The sequence below is a fragment of the Pholcus phalangioides genome, unplaced genomic scaffold (assembly GCF_987345545.1).
Source record: "Pholcus phalangioides strain wild (caught in Gottingen) unplaced genomic scaffold, Ppha-v1.0 ptg000010l_1, whole genome shotgun sequence".
NCBI classification, from domain to species: Eukaryota; Metazoa; Arthropoda; class Arachnida; order Araneae; family Pholcidae; genus Pholcus; species Pholcus phalangioides.
This window is the reverse complement of record NW_028301603.1, coordinates 25,415,010-25,438,248: the sequence shown is the minus strand read 5'-3', so window position 1 is coordinate 25,438,248 and position 23,239 is coordinate 25,415,010. Positions and strand designations below refer to the sequence as shown.

Below are 23,239 nucleotides of genomic sequence, written 5' to 3'. Positions count from 1 at the left end.
ACTTCATTCAAACTCTGTTCTCTTTTTATGGCACCGATGAACTTCCATATATCTGGGTGGTGAGCAGATAATTGCTGTTGGAACGCTCGATGCCATCCTTCTATAGAATTGTTGGTATTAGGGAAATCGTTACGTGTTCCTTGAAAGCAGTTCCAAATGTCAATGTCAAAGCGCGACGACCACCACGACAAAGAGGACACCCGATCCAAGTGTCTTCAAATCTACACTTCATCATAAATACGTTTTCGGAACAATTTGATTTTTTAATCATTTGTGACACTACTAGGTTAAAAACTAACTAACTAACCAATTCACTCACTCACTCACTAACCAATTTACTCGCTCGCTCAATCACTTACTCACTCGGTCACTCAGTCACTACTGGGTCACTCACTCACCCGCTCAATCACTTACTTACTCGGTCACTCAATCACTTACTTACTCGGTCTCTCAATCACTTACTTACTCGGTCACTCAGTCACTCACTCGGTCACTCAATCACTGACTCGGTCACTGGATCAATCACTTACTCACTCGGTCACTCAGTCACTACTGGGTCACTCACTCACCCGCTCAATCACTTACTTACTCGGTCACTCAATCACTTACTTACTCGGTCTCTCAATCACTTACTTACTCGGTCACTCAGTCACTCACTCGGTCACTCAATCACTGACTCGGTCACTGGATCAATCACTTACTCACTCGGTCACTGGATCAATCACTCGGTCACTTAGTCACTGAGTTGGTCACTTGCTCAATCACTCAGTCACTCACTGGGTCACTCACTCAGTAACTCAATCGCTCACTCCCTCGCTAAATGACTCGCATTGAACTGTTGTCGGGGAATTTTCTTAGTGGTGAATTGTTGGTCGGTGAATTTTCCAGCGGTGAATTGTTATCGGTGAATTGCTGGCGGTGAATTTTCCGCACACGCCGCTTATGCACTGTAGTATGCCAAATACCCTTAATTTAGGAAAAAGGAGCATCAAAATTTTGTTCACGGGACGCGTTCTTTCCGAGACACAGAAAAATATACGGGGGGGGGGGGGGACTTCAATTTTTTTTCACTTCCCACCATCTACCACAATCGCATTATCTCGTGACCTTGGAAAGTAGTTATACTACCTAGAAGTATCAAGTCCTGTACTGTTACTGGTATAACCGGCGGACTATCAAAGTCCCTGAATGAATCTGCCAAATTTTCCAATTTTGGAGACCGGTTTTTCTCCTGCGGGTTATATACTGAAAATAACGGTAATTTCGCGGCTGCCAACCTGCGTTCAAAGATGACATACATCGAAAAGGGGGATTGATTTACTCGTTTAAATTACCGACATTTTTCGGTGATCATTGGGAAGAAATAGGATCTGTAAAAACTCTAGCTAAAATATTCATAGAAGAGTTGATCCACTTTGCCCAAGAATATTTAGAAGACACCAACGAATAAGGCAAATACACAAAAAATAATAAAAGTCCTAATGCATTTCAACACCAATGGGTACCGTCTTCAGAGGAAAAAATTTTAACCACTAGTTTTGCTGACCGAGTTTCCCATTTGGGTTGAATACCAAATCTTCACGCTCGGTTGCTCAGCCGAAGAAGTATGTCTTTTCACTTCAAACGTCGTGGTCAGAATGAAGCTGTGAGCCTGCGTCCTGATTGGACATTTGCGGAATAGTGCTATCTGATTGGTACATTCGAATTTTCTTGTGATTCCCGCTCGAAATGAATTTAAGCCATGGTGTTGCGATCGGAGGAGTGGATTTATTATCATTGACTAGTGTATTTTTGAAGGCCCGAATATATGTGCCTTCGTAGAAATCTAGATCAACTGTGGACTTGACTTTGTGTAAAACTCTCACTGCTTGAAATTTGAATTTATGGCCTTCTTGCCAACAGTGAGCGGCGATGGTCGATTTTTCACATTCCTGATTCTTAACACAGCGAGCGTGTTCATTTAATCTTGCTTTTATGGGTCTCCTTGTCTGTCCTATATAACCAAGAGAGCAATCACCACATGGAATGTAATAAATGCCCCATTGTTTATTCTGCGGTATAGCATCTTTAGGGGGCATGAAACCAAAGTTTTTAGTGGGCACATCTATGGTTCAAGATATACAGAAGACTGGATGTTGTGAAGATATTTATTATTTTAGATGTTAATTTTTTTATGGAAGGAATAAACTCATCTCTGCCTCAACCGGGAGTCGAACCCGGGTCCCTCGATTGCCGGACTAGTGCTCTGACCACTAAGCTACAGACGAGATAGAGATTTTCCTTCGCTAGAGCGTATATATGCCGAACGGAACCGTGCAATGGACGGTGAAACCGATCAGCTAATAGCTCATGGACGACGAGCCACCAGATGGCTATGTATATGACACGAATGTCGCTCTCCACTTGTTAATACAAGTTAAAATATTAAAATAAAATAATAAATATCTTCACAACATCCAGTCTTCTGTATATCTTGTATTAACAAGTGGAGAGCGACATTCATGTCATACATCTATGGTTGTTAGATTAAACTTTTTAAGAATTGGTTTGATCTTCAGTGAGAGTATTGGATCGTAGGGTATGACTACACTTTCTCTGAGTGGTCTCTCTGTAATATTTTCTAGAGTGGTTCCTCGTGCCGGTTTCAAGAATTTTTTTTCTACTTAATTCGTCAACGATCTTGGTGTTGAACCCCCTGTCTATCGCAATTGCTCTGATGGTTTCAAGTTCATGGTCTAAAGTGTTCTGATCTGAACAGATGTTAAATGCTCTTGCTACATAGGTGCGAAAAGACGAAAGTTTCTGTTGCATGGGATGGCAAGATCTGAAATGAGGTGGTAATGAGACTGCGAAAGGCTTACGATAGACCGAGGTTTGGAACTGTGATTTCTGTTTGGTTACTAATACGTCCAAGAAAGAGAGTTCATTGTTAGTTTCAAATTCGGCTGTGAACTGAACATGAGGGTCTATGTCATTCATAACGAGTAACAATTGTTCCAAGTCATCTTTAGAGCCGTCCCAAAGCACAAAAGTATTGTCCACGTATCTTCGATAAAATGAGAAGGGCACAACGTTCAATAGCTTACTCTCAAAGTCGTCCATATCGACTCCACTCGCCACTGTGGTGGTCGAGTGGTTATAGTGACGGACTCGCGATGCGAGGATCCGGGTTCGAACCCCACAGTGGTGGTCGGCTGAAGTTGGTTTTCTGTGGTTTCCAACTTCAAGGCGCAAATGCGAGCCGATCTCCCCGTTAAAAAGTCTCGCCACAGAGAGCAACAGTCCTACAACGACAAATCATTCAATCATAACACTTCACTCATAGTTAGAAAAAAACTGGTGGCAGATGGCAGCACGACACATAACAAGCATTACACAGGAACAAACTTCACGTCAGGTTTCACTACACGTACACACACATTCCCGCATGTACCGATTCGTTGGGGGGTTCCGCGGGGGGTTGTGGGCGGGGTGCATGTGTGGTGTAGCAGTAGTAGGTAGGGCTCGTAGGTAGGGTAAAAAAAAAAAGGGCTCGGGGATCCATGGTGTTCTTAGGTCAGCCACCTCGTTGGGCAATTTGCCTGTTGTGGCGTTGTATTTGTATTTGTATATATATATCTCACAAAATCGGCGAGATGGGATTGCCCATTGCTAGACCATCTGTCTGGGTGTAAAACTTGTCATCGAAACTGAAGGCTGTTTGTGAGATACATGTGAAGGTGAGATTGCAAATTTCTTCTACTTCAGGCTGTGAAAAATTGTGGGTTTTAAGTTGTCTTTCTGGACAACTGATACTACCACTTATGGGAATGTTCGTAAACATTGACACTATGTCGAAAGACACCATGTTGAGCTGTTTGGGTTCAATTGTACGTATTATTTGAGCGAAGCTAAATGAATTTCTAACTGTATTATTATTTGATCTAGTGAGTGGAGAGAGAATTGGAACAAGGAATTTAGCGAGCTTGTATGACGCTGTACCAATGTTAGAGACTACGGGACAGAGAGATAGTGTTGGTTTGTGCACTTTGGGTAGGCCATAGATCCGTGACGAAATGGCGTTTGATGGAATTACGCTCGTTTTTGCATGCTCGGGAAGAGAGACACTGGTTTTTACCACTTCTTTCAATTTTCTCAAGTGAGAATCAGATGGATCTTTCTTTAATTCTTTATAAGGACCACTCAAAATATGTGATGTCATCAAATCCGAATATTGCTCTTTAGGCATTATCACAATTTGCCCACCTTTATCTGCTCTAGATATTACGATATTATTATCATTTTGCAGTTGTTTGATGCTTCGACGTTCGTCCGGTGAGTAGCCTACAGTAACCTTCTTGTTCTTTCGCTCATTATCCACCAAAATGTTGGATATGAGATGTCTCAGGGTGTCTTTTTTTGTTCAGGTAGAATCTTACTGCGTGAAACTGACTTCTCTATAGGGGCAATGAAATTGATTGGGTAAAATTTAGGGTTAATTCTCGCTGTGTTAAGAATCAGGAATGTGAAAAATCGACCATCGTCGCTCACTGTTGGCAAGAAGGCCATAAATTCAAATTTCAAGAAGCGAGAGTTTTTCACAAAGTCAAGTCCACAGTTGATCTAGATTTCTACGAAGGCACATATATTCGGGCCTTCAAAAATATACTAGTGAACGATAATAAATCTACACCCCCGATCGCAACACCATGGCTTAAATTCATTTCGAGTGGGAATTACAAGAAAATTCGAATGGACCAATCAGATAGCACTATCCCGCAAATGTCCAATCAGGACGCAGGCTCACAGCTTCATTCTGACCACGACGTTTGAAGTGAACAGACGTACTTCTTCGGCTGAGCAACCGAGCGCGAAGATTTGGTATTCAACCCAAATGGGAAACTCGGTCAGCGAAACTAGTGGTTAAAATTTTTTCCTCTGAAGACGGCACCCATTGGTGTTGAAATGCATTAGGTCTTTTATTATTTTTTGTGTATTTCCCTTATTCGTTGGTGTCTTCTAAATAAAATATTCATCGTTTTGTCATCTAGCCACTATGCGTTCGTGTGGTTATCGTCGACGGTTGCCGATCGTAATAATTTCACATCGCGAAAATCCGGATTTGGCGAACAGAGCCGGCTCCAGGGAAAAAATCTCTATCCATGCAGAACCCTTTTTTTGGCGCTACTGACCACGTTTTTTTGGTCGACAAACCTTTTTCCACCCTTTCAACTCCATTTGGCACCCGTCCTTGAGCGGCGTCCAATATGGCTGCACGGTAAGCCACTGCATTGGTGGGGGAGTGATATACTCCTAACAATAGCAGGGGTGGGAACTTTGCGCCGCACTGCGCCAAAATTAACATCTTGCGCCATCCTGCTCCAATAGGGTACTTTCGTATTTTTCTGCGCCAAATAGCGAATTTCGCTTCAGTATGCCCGGAATTTCGGAAAGGACGTCAAAAAATTTTTGTTTCTGCTTGCCGCGAAACGATTCTTTCCGAAAAGAGCGTGTTTTATTCCACTGTACTTCAACTATCGCCGTATGTAAATTATCGGCCCATCATCGGGCTTTCCATCGCAAAACCCCAATAATATCCGTGATCGTGCAACTGAGGATGGTTTGCAATAATCTTTCAGCTTTAAAGCGCAAATGCGAGTCATTTTCCGTTTTTAAAAAAAAAAAAAGTCGCCACTGGAAGCAGCAGAAATTACTTTAGTCGATCGTCATATGCGTCAAATCCCGATGTTTCGTGAAAAAAAAATATTCCGGGAGTGAAAAGAGCGTGTCCGCCGAATAACGAGCGTTAAATCGCCAATCTCGCCAAATAATGAGTGCTGAATCGCAAACCATCGTGTCGATTCTTCCAAAAGACTAGAAAATTTTCAGCCCATTTGAAGGGCTGCTGTTCCAGACAGCAAATAGTGCCCTGAGTAAGCAAAAATCATCTTAAATAGACTAGTGCAAAAAATTTTATGACAGCCGCTCTTTCAAACAAGGTGTCAAAAGCCTGAAACGCCAAAAACAAAAAACAAGCTGATGAAAAGATGTTTGATAACAAAAGACAGTGCAGTTGTTTTATTTTGAAAAGGGGTGAGGGTTAACAAAAATATTGTTGTTAATTTCGCTGCTCCAATTTATAAATATCTGCTCCGAATCCTCAATTTGCTGCTCCAAAACTGCTCCGAATCCGGAATTTTGCTGCTCCACAGCTGCTCCGAAATGGACTTTGTCACTTCCCATTCCTACAATAGTAAAGGAAGCAGTTTGTACTAGGAGCATGCTCATTTTACATAACTTCTGTTAGATATCTATTATATATTAATGTCCTACCTTTCCAAAACATGTTGGAGAGAATGAAATGTTTGCACCCTTTCTTGTTTTTCGCAGTCCCTCTCGTGCATTGCTGGGATGGTGCATTACCCTCTCACATATTGCTGTGATGTTGTTTAACATTGTATCACCAACAGAACTATTGATTATGTGTGATGAATGGGTTGCACTACAATCCAAAGAATTACAAGAAGTGAAATCAGTTGAGAGAATAGATAGATAGATATTGGGCAGACATATTCAAACTTTGTAACTTTGAAAGCAACCCAAAGTTCAAAATTTTGCCAGTTTTGGTGAAGGCTTTTTTATCTGCATCACATGGTAACAGACAGTGAAAGAGAGTTCATTGTTAACAAATAAATAAAAGTCTGTTCATACATTGAAAAATCTGTCCATCCAATGCTTTAATGGAATAAGACATACAAAATCTTATGTTCAAGGGCATAAAAAATTGTCATTGAGATGCTGTACTTCTGAAAGGTTTACGGAAAATTTACCGCCAACAATTCACCGCCGGAAAATTCACCGCCATGCAATTCACCGCTAGGAAAATTCACCGACCAACAATTCACCGCCATGCTATTCACCGCTAGGAAAATTCACCGACCAACAATTCACCGCCATGCAATTCACCACTAGGAAAATTCACCGACCAACAATTCACCGCCATTCAATTCACTGCTAGGAAAATTCACCGACCAACAATTCACCGATATGCAATTCACCAACGACAGTTCGTTGCGAGTCAGTTAGCAAGGGAATGAGCGATTGAGTTACTGAGTGAGTGAGTGACCCAGTGAGTAAGTGATTCAGTGAGCGAGTGGGTTACTGATTCAATGAGCGAGTAAGTCAGTCCGTGAGTGAGTGAGCGAGCTGCTAAGTGAGTGAGCGATCTAGTGAGTGAGTGATCTATTGAGTGAGTAAGTGCCATGTCCTAAAGATATGGCGGAAAGTTTAAATAATGACTTTATGAGAAGAAATTCAGATGATACGGATTCGGGTTGCTGTATTTTTGAATTATATGACATCCATATTTATTGTGGGCATCTTTTTCTCAGCTACCTCACTGGGCATTTTGCATGTTGTGGCCTTGTATTTGTATAAATTACAAATTGCTGTTGCCCAATACAAGATAGTATATTCAACAAAATTCCATTAACTCTGTTTTACTCAGAAACTTCTAATGAAATGTTAAAAGGGATAATAACAGAATTAAAAGATAATAAAGTAAGTGGATACGCGATGAATTAACTTCCTAAAAATGCTTAAAATCATCTCCTGTTATCACTTTGATGCTATAAAAAACATCGCTGTGATCATCAGTAACCAATGGATTTTTTTTATGCTGAACTAGCTGTTACCCGCGATTTCACGTGATGAACTTTCAAAAATCCCGCCTTAGTGCGTATCTAGTATATGTACTCTATATTTACTATAAACGTATATATATACTTCCTATGCAACGGAAATTAGTGACGATTTTTTTATTACGGGAGTCGGTGACTTTTTTTGAGTGATGGAAATCTGTTACGTTTTTGTGTTACGGAAGTCGGTTACGATTTTGGGGTCAAGTTGTCATTTAACTCTTGCATATATCTTGACCCATTTGACACATCGGGACCAAGTAATGTGCATGTACCCAGAGTTTCCCACATCCTACAGCAGGTCCCCTAAGCTGAAATAGATGGCGGGCCCCCAAACCAGCTTTTTCACGGGCCCCTCTGTGCTTAATTTATAGTGTGAAAATATCAAAAAGCGATAAGAAACGTTCCGGCCCCTGTCAGCCCTGCCCTCGTGGGGGTCATGCCGAGAGGTATGTATACGTAAAATATACATGTCACCAGTGCTCCCAACATACAGGGTCGGGGTACCCGGGGATTGCACATATACCTTCATGGGGAAGTTAAAAGGTTTCATTTCCAGGGGTCCTTGCGATAGTGGAAGCCCAAGGTATATCCAGTCTGGGACCCCATAAAATTTGCGAATTCAGTCAAGGGTAATTGCGTGGGGGGGGGGGCGGCTGGATTTTATTCGTTGGTAAAATGAATATTTGCAGTGGCCCTCACAGGGGGATGCCCGATTGGCTTCCGAGTCAGGGGTCTCGTTTCATTTTGGGGGCACTGGATGAATCTCATTATTTTCTGTCGTTTAACATTGTAGAATTTTCAACAGCGGAAGCCTGAGATAAATCCAGTGTCTGGGTGCCCCACTAAATATCTGCGTATTGGGTCCCCGTTACTGGATGTGGGCCCTGGATTTATTTGTTTTAAAATTGATAAAAATTAAAAATTTTCGTGGCCACTCACAGGGGGTATGTCCGACAAGCCTTCAGGTCGGGGCCCCATGGGAAAAGTTGACAGGTTTCATTTCGGGTGTCCCTGGATGAATCTCATTGATTTTTGTTGTTTAACATTGTAAAATTTGCAACACATCGGTAGCCCGAGATAAACCCAGTCAGGGCCCCCACTACAATTCAACGAATTGGAGTTTGGGGACCCCCATGGGGAAGTTTTCTGGGGTTACTTGATGAATCACATTTGTTTTTTGTTGCTTTATTATTATAAAATTCGCTTCTTCTGTAAGCTGGTGCTTTCACGTGTCCCTTTCCATAGCACGCTGATGAAGTGAAACGAAATAAACAAGATATGTTATGAAGAGAAGGGGGGGGGGTTGGCCGCCAAAGGTGGTAGGGGGGCAGAGCCCCCTAGTACTGTATATAAAATACCATGTCCTGACCAATTCATCATCCCCGAGCCAAAACCGCTGAAGCTGTAAATATCAAATTTTGTGAATAGTTTTTTTCACGACGTAAAGACTCACTACTCACTAAGAAATGGTTTTTCCATATTCGACAACCTAAGGGCGTCATAAGAGGGGGGGGGGTCAACGTTGAAATCATGCCGAGCCGAAACAGCTGAAGCTATAAATATGACATTAGATCAATATTGTAATATAGACTCATTGAGAAGGGATTTTTCCAAATTCAACCCCCTAAGTGGGGTTTCAAAAGTTATATGGAGCAATCAGCACTGAGCCGAAGTCGCTTAAGCCATAAAGTTAGTATTATATTTTATAACGTACATACACACTAAGACAGGATTTCTGAAAGTTCATCACCCATGGGGGTTATGAGGTGAGAGTAATTTTGAGATTGCAAAAACACACGAGTGCGAAGCCGCGGATAACAACTGGTAATAAAATATAATGCTTACTAAATTTTATATTTATGGCTTCAGGGATTTCGGCTCAGTGATGATTACTCCATATAACCTTTGAATCCCCCCCCCCTCTTTATTAGGGGGGATTGAATTTTGACATTTGACTTACAGTCTTAGACTTAAAACGGACATTCGATTATGTTGATTTAAATATTCTAACAAATAAAACACTTCTCAGCAGGCAAATGAGGTAATGTACTATATTGGTTTAAAACATATTACTACAATAGGAAACAAGCTGCCATAATAAATGGTAAAATCAGCACATTTGAAATATAATGAAAAGAGTCCCACAAGGATCGGCCCTTGCGTCATAATTATTTCTAGTTTATATTAATGATTTATGTAAAATAAAGTAGAACGGTAAAATAATTTCATTCGCAGATGACACAAGCCTATATGTTGAAGACGGGGGTGGATTTAGAGCTCGCTATTGGTAGGGGTGATTTTAAAAACCTTTAAAAATCTAGTCTAAGCTTCGGTGACCACATGTCCTGCATTTTGTCTCGTATTTTCCGTGACAGTCCGGTTTTTCTGTTTTTTCTTCTCCATCCAGACTTTTTGAAAAATGTCACGGTTTTACTCGTTTATAGTCGAAGTTTTCTTGAATTTGTTGTTTAATTTTTTGTTGCAATATTACCATATAGAAGTTCCGAAAATTTCATAAAATATCGCATTTCGTTTGAGGGGAAATCTAAGGAGAACACCTACATCCAGCAGTGGATTGAAATTGGTTGTTGATGATGCCACACCTATTAAAACCAGTATTTTAAATACAGTTAAACTCGGTTATAACGACATCGAAGATTTTGCGGGATTTCGGTGTTATAACCGAGTCTGGCTGTATTGCTTTCACTTTTAGAATATTGTTCTAGAGCTCTTTTAGTTATTTTCTAACATTTACCGGTGATTATGTATGATCCCCACTTCATATTAGTTCACTACGACGCAGTTCGTTTTGTAGAGGCCATATAATTATGTCCTACTACTGATGTTGGAAAACAAATTAATGAAATAAAGTGAATATAAAGATAAGTTTAATTTTCTCAATCAGCAAAACTGGTAAAAGAAAGCCATAGCCTCATATTGTTTAAAGTTATATGCGTGAGTTCAAAAATCGTATGAAATTATCTCGTTTTAAACATCCAATTCTTGGACATAAGGTGGACATAAGTGGACTCTTGGGTGACAAATAAAATTTTCGAAAACTGAAACTCACGGAACCACAGCTTCAAAAAACGATATAAAAAATGGCATTCTTTTTGGGCAATGTTAGAGGAGTATTTTAGAAGGATAATTTTCACACAGTTTTCATTACATACATATTTAATTGGTAATTTTCAATCAAAACCTACAACATTTAATTAGTAATATCTGACATAATTTTCATACAAAACATACAGTATTTATTTAACAATTTTCGACATGATTTTCTTCCTTACATATTTATAATTAAAGGGTTCTAATCTACTAATCTAGAAAAACAGATAACACGCAAATGTAAGTAAAAACTGGAGAAAAATATTCATTTCTCACAAATATTGATATCATAATTAAAATGATACATTATGAGCTATACCTCTCAAATAGCCTTTAATGTCACATCCTTGATGATACTTATCAACTAAATTCTTTAATCTCTGCGCAGAGTCCCGGTATTTCTTTCTCCTAATCAATGTGATGGTTTTGTCCACTTACAATTTGCTCCATCCGAACTTCATTCAAACTCTGTTCTCTTTTTATGGCACCAATGAACTTCCATATATCTGGGTGGTGAGCAGATAATTGCTGTTGGAACGCTCGATGCCATCCTTCTATAGAATTGTTGGTATTAGGGAAATCGTTATGCGTTCCTTGAAAGCAGTTCCAAATGTCAATGTCAAAGCGCGACGACCACCACGACGAAGAGGACGCCCGATCCAAGTGTCTTCAAATCTACACTTCATCATAAATACGTTTTCGGAACAATTTGATTTTTTAATCATTTGTGACACTACTAGGTTAAAAAAATTAACTAACTAACCAATTCACTCACTCCCTCACTCACTTACTGACCATTCACTCCCTCACTCACTTACTGACCATTCACTCACTCCCTCACTCACTAACCAATTTACTCGCTCGCTCAATCACTGACTCGATCAACCACTTACTAACTCGGTCACTCAGTCACTACTGGGTCACTCACTCACCCGCTCAATCACTTACTCAGTCGGTCACTCAATCACTTACTTACTCGGTCACTCAGTCACTCACTGGGCCACTCACTCAGTCGGTCACTCAATCACTTACTTACTCGGTCACTCAGTCACTCACTGGGTCACTCAATCACTTACTTACTCGGCCACTCAATCACTTACTTACTCGGTCACTCAGTCACTTACTTACGCAGTCACTCAGTCACTCACTTGGTCACTCAATCACTCGGTCACTCAATCACTTACTTACTCGGTCACTCACTCACTTACTTACTCGGTCACTCACTCACTTACTTACTCGGTCACTCACTCACTCACTGGGTCACTCAATCACTGACTCGGTCACTGGATCAATCACTCGGTCACTCAATCACTTACTCACTCGGTCGCTCAATCACTGACTCGGTCACTCAGTCACTCACTGGGTCACTCACTCACTCAGTAACTCAATCGCTCACTCCCTCGCATTGAACTGTTGTCGGTGAATTGCTAGTCGGTGAATTTTCCTAGCGGTGAATTTTCCTAGTGGTGAATTGCATGGCGGTGAATTGTCGGTCGGTGAATTTTCCTAGCGGTGAATTTTCCTAGTGGTGAATTGCATGGCGGTAAATTGTTGGTCGGTGAATTTTCCTAGCGGTGAATTTTCCGGCGGTGAATTGTTGTCGGTGAATTGCTGGCGGTGAATTTTCCGGACACGCTTCTGAAAGTGACTCGTGATTCATAATCTATTAACATGCTATTAGGTTGAGAAATTCTTTAACTAAATAAGGTATTTATATTTTTCTCGTTTCTTGCATTTCGCTTTTAAATTTAATAATTCCTTTAAATTCTGTGAGAAGCTAATTTTTTTTTTTCATGGAAACACTTATATTCTGCACGCACTTTTTTGCTATTTATTTATTTATTATTTATTTATACAATATTGTTGGCCCTTGGGCCTATACAAGAGGATGCGATTGAGAATGACAAAGATATTGTTTGAATATATATGCTATATCAGGAGGAATAAGATTTTCGTGTTAATGCCTAGGTTTTCAGTATACATGTTGTTTAATTTGAAAAGAGTAATAATTTTTATTCATCATTTCAAGTAATACACATTTTATTAGTGACAGATAAGATAATTCAGAAAAAATTTAAATGGATTTTAATTTGTGAAGAAAATTTATTTAAAATTATTTGTTCCAACCATTTTTGGCAAAACTTTTGGCATTTCACAGAAAAATTACTCCTTATATTGCAGATATAGTTTGTGTTTAGTTCTGCTCCATTTTCAAAATTTCTGCTCCAAAACTTAAATTTACTGCTCCGAAATGGATGAGGGGCACTTGCACCCTTGAGAACATGATGCAAAAGTTCAGGATGGAAGAAGACATAAGTCTGTACCTGGTGCTGTTTGAGTGGCAAGCTCGTCGTGTGGCCCTGGCACGGGAAGATTGGTTAGCTGCGTTCTTGGGATTTCTTCTCTACGAAATAAACCAGTTAATTGCCCGCTAGCCGGAAGAGCAAGTACAGGACTATAATCAAGTTGAAGAATTATTGAGGAGATTCAAATTCGCCCCAGAGAAGTTCAGGCAGATGTTTTCTTCGAGCCACAAAAATCAAGAGGGCACCTGGAGAAACTTCTACCACACACTGTGTATCTATTTTGATGGATGGACGGAGGCTTTGGGGGTCACAACGTTTGAGCAACTGAGATTTAATTATCACCAATCAAATGAAAAACACGTCCCAGCAGATTTTAGAGAACACTATCTGGGCTAATGGTGTGATATGATGTCGCCAAGTGAGCTATCAGAGAAACTAGATAGCTTTGATGATGTAAAGAGGACTGTGAAGACACCTCTCCCTAGTGACAGAACGAGGAACCCAAGACCATTTCATCAAAGTCAGAGGTGGGAAGCCTGCGGAAACCAGAGACTTCAGGGCGAGTCCTTCCCACCTAAGGTGACAATGGGTTCAAATACTAGAGAGAGCCGCAGTCACTTTTTATGCGTGTGGAGCAGAAGGCCATATAGCAAGGTTTTGTCTTACAAGAGGTCAGCAGGAGCCATTGAGCCGGTCCCAGGCGAACTCTGTCCAGACAGAAGGGGGGGGGCACAATTGAAGAAACCACAGTCCTAACAGCACGTATCATGGTGCCGACAGCTGGTGTTGGTGCGAGCATTGGCAGACCGCGAATTTGAAATATGGTCAGAAGACAATAAGAGGCGTAGTCGATTCAGTTATTAGATCGGATTTGGTTGAGATCGATGACAGTGAAGGCGAGGGGAGAATAAGGATCAAGTCTGCATTTGGTGAAAACGAGATAGCCCCTCTGAAAATATGCATGATGAAGATCGGCGACGGCAAATGCTGGTACATGATCGCGATTGCCGTACGATCGGTGATTGTGAACTATGTAGTATCGATTGTTTCAATTTGAAATATGTAAATTTCGCTGATATTTCGACTATGGCATATTTTTTGTACTCCGAGACGTTGTAACGTTACCGATTGGGCCCCCGCGGAAATCTTCCTTATTCTAGTCATTGTTTATATATTTTGGGTTGTTTTTTTACCTTTGTCTCCGGGATCGACCGACAGGATCATGTATCCGCCGATCGGCCGCCATCTTGTTTTGTTTGGTTGCCACATTGAATATTTTTTACAATATTTCCTTTTCTCATGAAATTATGTAAATTAGATACAAGCTAACGCCGCACCTTCGACCTTGTGATTGGTTCTATCGTAGAGCATTATGGGAATGCTGCTATATAAAAACCAGCTAGAGATGTGCTTCACTACGACTTACGAACGATTCTACTACTTCTGACTTGTCTTAATCACTAAGGGCCGTATTCACCGACTGCAGTTTAAAACTTGCGGTTTAAACTGCTAGTCACAATTTTTTGATAACAGATCGACACGGATTGGTTAAATTCAGGTTTTTTAACCAATCTATGTTGATCTCTTATCAAAAAATTGTGACTGCAGTTTAAACCATGTCGGTGAATACGGCCCTAAGGTGTCATGCCCTATTGAGGTGTGAGCTAGATCGTCTCTCAAATACAATGAGTTAAAATTGTAGAAGTGTGCCTTGGCACCTCGCCGTCTCATCGCTTGACTTCATGTGAGGATTGGTTAGTGGCCAGACCAGCTACCCGTGGACTTTCCCCTCCAGTTCCATGCGCAGCGGCTGACCTGTGATCTCAACGTATGTTTGAAGACACTAAACCCGTCTGAAGCTGGTGTCGGGAGTCTTCTGCTGTGAGGTAGACACTTGGGAGTGTATCGGAGGATGTGAACTAACACGTGAAAACCTGGACATGGCAGTGAGACAATCCCTTTTATTGTTTCGTTGTAATATTGAGAGAAAGGCCTAACTGTGATAATTGTTGATAAAACGTTACATTAATAGTTTAATATATAATTGAATAAATGTTTATAGTTTAATCAAAATCTTGTCTATTTCATTGTTGTCATCCACTCAATGGTTACTGGGGGAAAAAATGTTAAAGAATCCGGGAAGTAACGATCATCATTACATAATTGGGGGCTCGACCGGGATCACATCGTTACAACGTAAGGTACAGGTAATCCGATTATGGCTTGAAAAATACTGGTTCCTTAATATATAAATACTTGTGTCAAGTCGGTTGCGACTGTTACTCTTTCCGATTGAAGTTAACATGATGTGAAAATGCTAATTGATCGTGCCAAGGCACTCCTACAGGCTGGTACTTTACAAAATAATGTTGAGCTGTATTGCAGACCAAGTAGGGATCTCGTTGAGGACAATAAGGGTCCTTTGCCTAAGGCAGTCATTGTTGATTCTAACGTTGACACGATGTCGAATCGTGATGATGAAGACTGGATATTGGGCGATCCTCTACGACAACACGCTAAGGCTTGGATGTGGTGTAGTTTGCCAAAACTACCGGTGGACAACCACTCGGGGGAACTTGGTTGAATCATCTACGCCGTAGCTCTGCGTCCATAACTGACGAACCGGTTCCTGAGGAAAGCTGCATTGCATCGTCAGAAGATTCTTGCATCGTCAAACAGAGGACTGAAATGCTCAATTTTATATTGAGAACTATGGACCTCGTCAGCCCACCCCATGTGGGGGCTATAGTTGTCCGGTACTGTCTCAGGAACTCAAACTTCAAGTTGACTGAGAAGGTACTAAAGTGCGCTGGATCATGCCCATACCGGCTTTTGAGAAGACCAGATGCGCTAAAATGATCTTGGTCTGCAACATGCCATCCGAGGAAGTGACACCCAAGTCGGTGTCACAGTTTATGTCAGAACTCGAAGTCATCGACATGACAGTCGTCAATCGAGTATCTAAGATACCAGATGTCTGTACGAGGCGCTGCCTCTATGTCAATGGGGATGTGGTAAAGAAGACAAAACATGTGGTAAAGAAACATAGAATTGCGGAAATTTAGTAAGGTTTTCTGCCGCATCAATAATTTTAAAAATTGAATTGAATTCTCGATTTTCGAAATATTGAGTACGCTTAGAGATACGAAGCCCAGAAAATTAAATATAAATTAATTAGCCAGACCCACTTTTGAGGTGGATATTCATGCAATAACATTAATTTCAGCTTTTTATTTATATCTTCTCAAGCACGAAAATGAAAATTAATGTCTCCGTATTGTGTTAATCAATTCATAATTGGATTAATCATGTATGGATTGATTGCATCAATCCATATAGTTTAGGATGTTTTGAAATTAATTATGGGCCCATATAAATTAAATTCTGCAACTTTAATCAAGCATTTTTTGAAGCAAAAACAGGCAGATTAATAACTTTAACCAAACATAATTTTAGCATTAATGAAAGATAATTCCAAGATTTATGAAAGATGCTTTCAGCATCGATGAAATTGATAATTCCAGTTCCAAATTAATGAAAGACATAATTTCAGTTCCAAATTAATGAAAGATAATTTCAGCTCCAAATTAATGAAAGATAATTTCAGCTCCAAATAAATGAAAGTGATAATTCAGAATTAATGAAAGATAATTCAGAATTAATGAAAGATAATTCAGAATTAATGAAAGATGATTCCAGAATAAATGAAAGAAAAATTTGTTTTAATGATACAGATAATTTCAGTTCCAAAATAAATGAAAGCGATAATTTCAGTATTAATAATGAAAGAAATAATTTCAGAATTAAGAAAAAGGGATAATTCCAAAATTAATGAAAGCGGTAATTCCAGAATTAAAGTGAAAGATAGTTCCAGTTCTAAAATTAATGAAAGAAAAATTTTAGAATTAATGAAAAAGTGATACTTCCAAAATTAATGAAAGAGATAATGCCAGAATTAATGGGATATAATTTCAGAATCAGTGAAAGAAATAATTGCAACATTAGTAAAAGAAATAATATCAGCGTTGATGAAAAATAATTTCAGCAATAATGAAAGAAACAAATCCAGAATTGATTAAAGCAATTACTCCAGAAGTAATGAAAGAAATAATAATTAATAAAGAAATAATTCCGTAATTAATTTCAAAACATCCTAAACTATACGGATTGATGCAATTGGATAATATAAGACAATACGGAGACATTAATTTTCATTTTCGTGCTTGAGATATAAATAAAAAGCTGAAATTAATGTCATTGCATGGATATCAACCTCAAAAGTGGGTCTGACTAATTAATTTATATTTAATTTTCTAGGATTCGTATCTCTAAGCGAACTCAATATTTCGAAAATCGAGGATTCAATTTAATTTTTAAAATTATTGATGCGGCGGAAAACCTTACTGAATTTCCGCAATTCTATGTTAAAATCGGCAATTTTAACATTGTATTGATCTCTATGGGAGATCGTGTTTGTTTTCACCGGATCACGTGGTATCCTTGCATTAGATGCAGACGACGTCGCGGCGGCTGGATGCTCCCTCCCGTAATATAAGCTCGATGCTGCCAAGTCTCCCGAATTTTTCGGGAATCTCCCGAATTTTAGCTTCATCGCTCGACCTCCCGAAAAGTTCTTAAATCTCCCGAATTTTTAAGAAAATCACAAAAAATCCCTAATTGCCCCTAAACATTCCCTACTTCAATAAAAAAAAATCCCCGCTCATGAAAACAATCCCTAACGAATTTCTTGTGGGGCATGAAGACTTTTCTTCCCCTTTCGAAATGACGTCACACGTCGTAAATGGGGAAATTCCCTTATTAAGGAAGTTTTACAAATCCTCTGATGGTAACAAGAAAGTTGTTTGTCTTATCGCGCAGGGAAATGGCTTATCGGCCAATAGTCGTGGATAATAATTGAAGATTATAGTGACGCGCATATGGTCAAAATTTCTTTTGTTGAAGTTACGTACGTGCGATATAACAAAACATATTTAATCAATTTTAAAGATACTTATTCCCATGAATTTCCTTTCATCAAACGTTCTATAGTCCGTTTCAGGTTAACTTTGCAGTGAAGAGGAAGCTGCGAGGGAACCGCATCACTCGTTGCTATGACAACGAAAGCCTCTTAACCTATGTATCGATGCGCGGCCTCGGTAAGGTATGGCTGATTCTCGCCAATCTCGCAGAAAAAAATATTTTTTACGTGTAACGTAATGCTTGTAGAAAAAATTGCAGTCAGTTAGTAACAAAAAATTAGCTAATGAAGAAAAAAAAATCATTGTCGATACTTTCAGAAATCAAAGTTGCGGTTTTTGAAATCATTTTTTTTTATTGAAAAGTATCTTAGTAACTCCTATTAACCCGGTTTTCACGTTTGAATTTGGGAATAGCCCCAAATAATAATAATAAAAATGATAAGGCGAAATTTAGAATTCTTTTACTCACTTTTCTTGCCGAAATTTCCGTCGCTCACCCACCCGAACGCACGGTATACGTCGATGCCACTTATTATCACTACAGTTTTAGTCATTTTTCACGGATTCCCATTCTATGGAATCCTCACTTGACGTTGTAGAACTATCTGATTCTCTATTACTTATTAATTGTTGTTGCTCCAACATGTGTTCCATCAGGCCACCTGCAATCCAAAATTCCTCTTCTTTTTCAATAACGTGCTTTATGCATTATTGCCAAAAAGAACGGAGAACGTTTTAGCGTGTCTATCTCTGGTGAAAAGAAAGATACAACTGTAACAGAAGGAAAAAATACACTGCAAGCCTAAACCATTGTGGGTCTCTCTCTCTCTTGCTTATTTATATTTATCTGGAGAGACACTGAAGGGTCATCTGGAAGAACAGCCTCTGCTGTGGGGGAGGAAGTTGGTGTGGGTGAAAAATAGACATTACTTATGTCAACACCCTCCGCTATCGGCTATTGGAATTCAGAAACCACCCCTATCCTACGAACACGGCAAGAAATAGATATAAAAAAAAGGGAGGGGGGGGGGTCTGGAACCGTAACCTACCCCCATAAAGAGAGCCTCTCACAACGGTATCGGCGCTGTCGTGAAAGAGGGACACTTGCTGTAATCTATGAGTGAATATTTGAATTCGTTGGAGGTTATTTTCGGGAGAAAAAGAAACTAATTGAATATTCGTCTGGGTGTGTAGGCCTATAACTACATGCAAAACTGAATGAAAAATTGTATCGGAAAAAATTCAACAAAATGACGATATAATATATATATATATATATATAACTCTCTCTCTCTCTCTCTCTGAGCAATCAAAAAAAAAAAAGCACGATAGTAATATTGGCGGGGAAAATTTCTTGGAAATCGCGCCAAAATGTTCTTGAGCTCGCCATGGATTTTTGATAATGGTAACCAATATTTTTCTAATTTAAAAATTTTAAACGAATATACATTGGTTCAAAACGGTATTTTTTCAGTATCTTTTTCAAAATCATAAAAAAATTTGAAATATTCTATATAAATGATCATCAGAAACCTCCGATGTAAGGGAACTATATTTTGCGGCGAAGGAATACACTCTCTACCTTTCTCTCCACTGCAAAGTTAACCTGAAACAAACTATAGAAGAGGGCCGATTTTTCCTTTTTGTACAAGTTGTGTTACGGACAGAGAGCCTCTAAGGTTTTAGGAGACAATCGGTTTTCTAGCCCCGAGAGCCCCAAATTTTCGAGTGCCTGGGGAAGCACTTGCAATTTTTTCACTGGGAAGCGGACACTTTTGTCCATATTTATTGCCAAATGGAATTTTTATATGACTACGAAGGAGTTTTACAGTCGTTCTCGGGAACCAGAGTACCCATGGAGTATTGAAAAACCTCTGTTGAGAGGGGCCGCAATTGTTTTTTCGCACCTGGCCGCAAAATACTTAAGCCCGTCCCTGGTCATTCGCGCAGAATGTTTGTTCACAGCATTTCTGATTGAACAAGTGGTGAGATTCGATTTGTATTTTATCTGACAGATGGCGGCACATGTAAAGCCGACGCCATCCTATTGTTACGCGTGAAATCGCGGGAGAACCGATCGAACGATCTAGCGCTCAACATGTCGCTCCGTAGATTTTCATTTTGTCTTATGTTTCGTGTTGTAAATAAATAATTATTTTAAGAAATTAATCAATTATCCCGAATCCTTCGTTTTATACAAATCACGCTACCTCATAACCCAAAGAATGGTGACCCCGGACTTCAAACAAGTTCCAGTTTCTTCATGAGGCAATCTACGGGCGTTTCCCGTGAGTGAACTTTCGCTTTCCGGAACTTGACATCACTTTTCCTGGATTTTCAACATGGAAGTAAGTGCCGTTCAGATACCACTTTTTAACCACCATGATCCAGCGCTGTGGTTCATCATGTGTGAAAGCGCTTTCGCTCTCGTTGTTCCGAAACCGATAACCGAATCTGTCACGAAGTACAACTATGTTGTCGCGAATCTGCCTCCGGAAAGTGCGGCTCTTGTCCGAGACATTCTCGTTAATCCGCCGGCCACGGATCCGTATGAAAGGCTGAAATCGGAACTGATTAAACGGTCGAGCGAATCGTCGTCCACTCAACTTCGAAAGCTCTTAACATGCGGGTCATTGGGAGATCGGAAACCATCCGACATCCCCCGCGAATTGCGACGACGAGCGGGATCGCATTCTGTCTTCGACGAATTGCTGATGGAGCTTTTTCTCCAGCACCTGCCGGCATCAACTCAGTCCATTCTCGCTGCTGTCACTCCACTCGTTCTCTCGAAAGCTGCTCAACTCGCCGACAAAATTCACGAAGTGAACCCTCAGCATGTTGACGCAGTTGAGAAACCGCAACAGCCGGATTCTGTCGCGCAACTTCGGGACGAAGCGGCTCAGTTACACCGCGAGTTGAAAAACGTCCTGCGTTCGCGTAGCAACTCCCGTCAACGTACCTCACGTGCGCGCAGTCCGCATCCACCATCGGAAAACTGCCGGTATCACAACAAATTCGGCAACAACGCCAAAAAGTGCGTGTCGCCGTGCAAGTTTCAAAAAAACGAGGCGGGCGAGGAGTAATCGCGACATGCTCCTTGCCACAGGCATCTCGTCGCCTTTTTACCATGGACAGAAATTCCGAAATTCGATTCCTGATTGACACTGGATCCGATGTTTCTATCCTTCCAGCATCACCATCATAACGACGCTGCGACGCCACTATGAAGCTCTCTGCTGCTGATGCTTCATTCATTACTGTTTATGGTCAAAAGAGGGTGACATTAGATTTCAATCTCTGTCGTAATTTCACTTGGACTTTTCCTACTGGCAAATTTTTCCACACCCATCATTGGGGCAGACTTTTTGTTCAACTTTGATCTTTTTCGGGATCTCCGACAACAATGTTTACTGGATAGGACAACAAAACTCAATGCTGACTGTGATCTTCACATTGTTGAAGTTCACTCAATCAAACTCATCGAAGGTGACACCATCTACCACAGCCTTCTCAGCAAGTTTCCCGACATCATCAAACCACCACAACCTGTGAAACACACTGTCATGCATCATATCGAGACTGTCGGTCCACCCGTGCATGCCAAACCAAGATGTCTAGCTCCTGATTGATTGAAAATCGTGAAGCAAGAATTTCAGCAGATGCTTGACCTCGGCCATTTACGGCCATCTAACAGCTGCTACGCATCACCTCTGCACTTGGTCCCAAAAAAGGACAGTGATGAATGGCGTCCAGTTGGTGATTACCCAGCTTTAAATGCACAGACTGTGAAGGACCGGTACAGTGTTCCAAATGTTCTGGACTTTACATCTGAATTGCATGGTAGTAAAATATTTTCTCACATAGATCTCATCAGGGCCTATCATCAGATTCCTATACATCCTGAAGATGTCCATAAAAGTGCTATTATCACACCATTTGGGTTATTCGAGAGCACTCGAATGCAATTTGCCCTTTGCAACGCTGCAGCCACATTCCAAAGGTTTATTGACGAGGTCACTCGTGGACTTCCATTTGTATATGCCTTTGTTGATGACATACTGGTGGCCTCGAAATCACCAGAAGAGCATATTGAACATCTTCGGTTGCTATTCGAACGTCTGCAAATATATGGCCTCAACATCAAGCCCTCTAAATGTGTATTTGGTGTTTCATCAATTGAATTTTTGGGTTACAAAGTTTCTGGATCTGGCATCGAGCCTTTAAAAGATCGCGTTGATTGCATCCTGAACTTTCCTAAGCCAAACACCATCACTCAATTGCGACATTTTCTTGGTCTCTTCAACTTTTATCGTCGTTTTGTGCCCAGAGCTGCACACATCTTAACACTTTTACACAAGTTTTTGGAGGGGATAAAAAACAAGAAATCTAAAAGAGCTACTCAAACCAAGCCAGCTGATATCCTTCAGTGGACTGATCCAGCTGAGCAAGCATTCATTGATACGAAGCAAGCTTTAGCGAGTGCAACATTACTTCACCATCCAATTCCTGGTGCCAAGCTAAGTCTTTGGATTGGCGCCAGTGATTTAGCAGTCAGTGGTTCGCTAATGCAATCAAATGGAAAAGGATGGGAACCCATTGCATTCCTGTCCATGAAACTGACAAAGAGTCAACAGAAGTTCTCCACTTACGACAGAGAACTGTTAGCAATGTACACTGCTGTCAAAAGATTCCGGCACATGCTAGACAGCCGTGAGTTCATAATTTTCACCGATCAAAAACCTCTTGTCTTTGCCTTCAAGCAAAATCCTGATAAATGCAGCCCACGTCAATGGCGACTTCATCTTGCAATTCAGCACTGATGTTCGTCATACTAAAGGTGCAGATAATGTGGTAGCTGAAGCTCTTTCAAGAATAGAAATCAACTCCTTCCAAATCACCATTCCTGGATTTTGACCTTTTTGCAACTGCTCAACAAGAGGATCCCGAATTAAAACAGTTACAGTAAGACAACTCTAGTTCACTGACTTTCAAATCAATGCCAAGTCCATTTACCGCAACAGAACTGGTGTGATGTGTCTACAGGCTCACTAAGACCATTTGTTCCAGCCGGCTTCCGCAAGACTATTTTTCATCATTTCCACAATCTTGCTCATGCAGGTGTAACATCATCTACTCAGCTGATATCTGCAAGATACGTTTGGCC

General features: G+C 40.4%; 2 protein-coding genes across 3 annotated transcripts in view; both read left to right on the top strand.

The window, feature by feature from the left end:
- Positions 1-23,239, top strand: part of shn (zinc finger protein schnurri) — a 289,957-nt gene that overhangs the window by 244,320 nt on the left and 22,398 nt on the right. The gene's annotated exons all lie outside the window — the stretch shown is intronic.
- LOC149081152 (uncharacterized) lies at positions 20,418-21,158 on the top strand. Its single transcript, XM_089238300.1, has one exon. The coding sequence runs from the start codon at positions 20,418-20,420 to the stop codon at positions 21,156-21,158; it is 741 nt and encodes a 246-aa protein (XP_089094426.1).

Coding starts and splice junctions, on each gene's coding strand:
- LOC149081152 (XM_089238300.1), top strand. CDS start 20,418: ATGGAAGTAAGTGCCGTTCAGATACCACTTTTTAACCACCATGATCCA.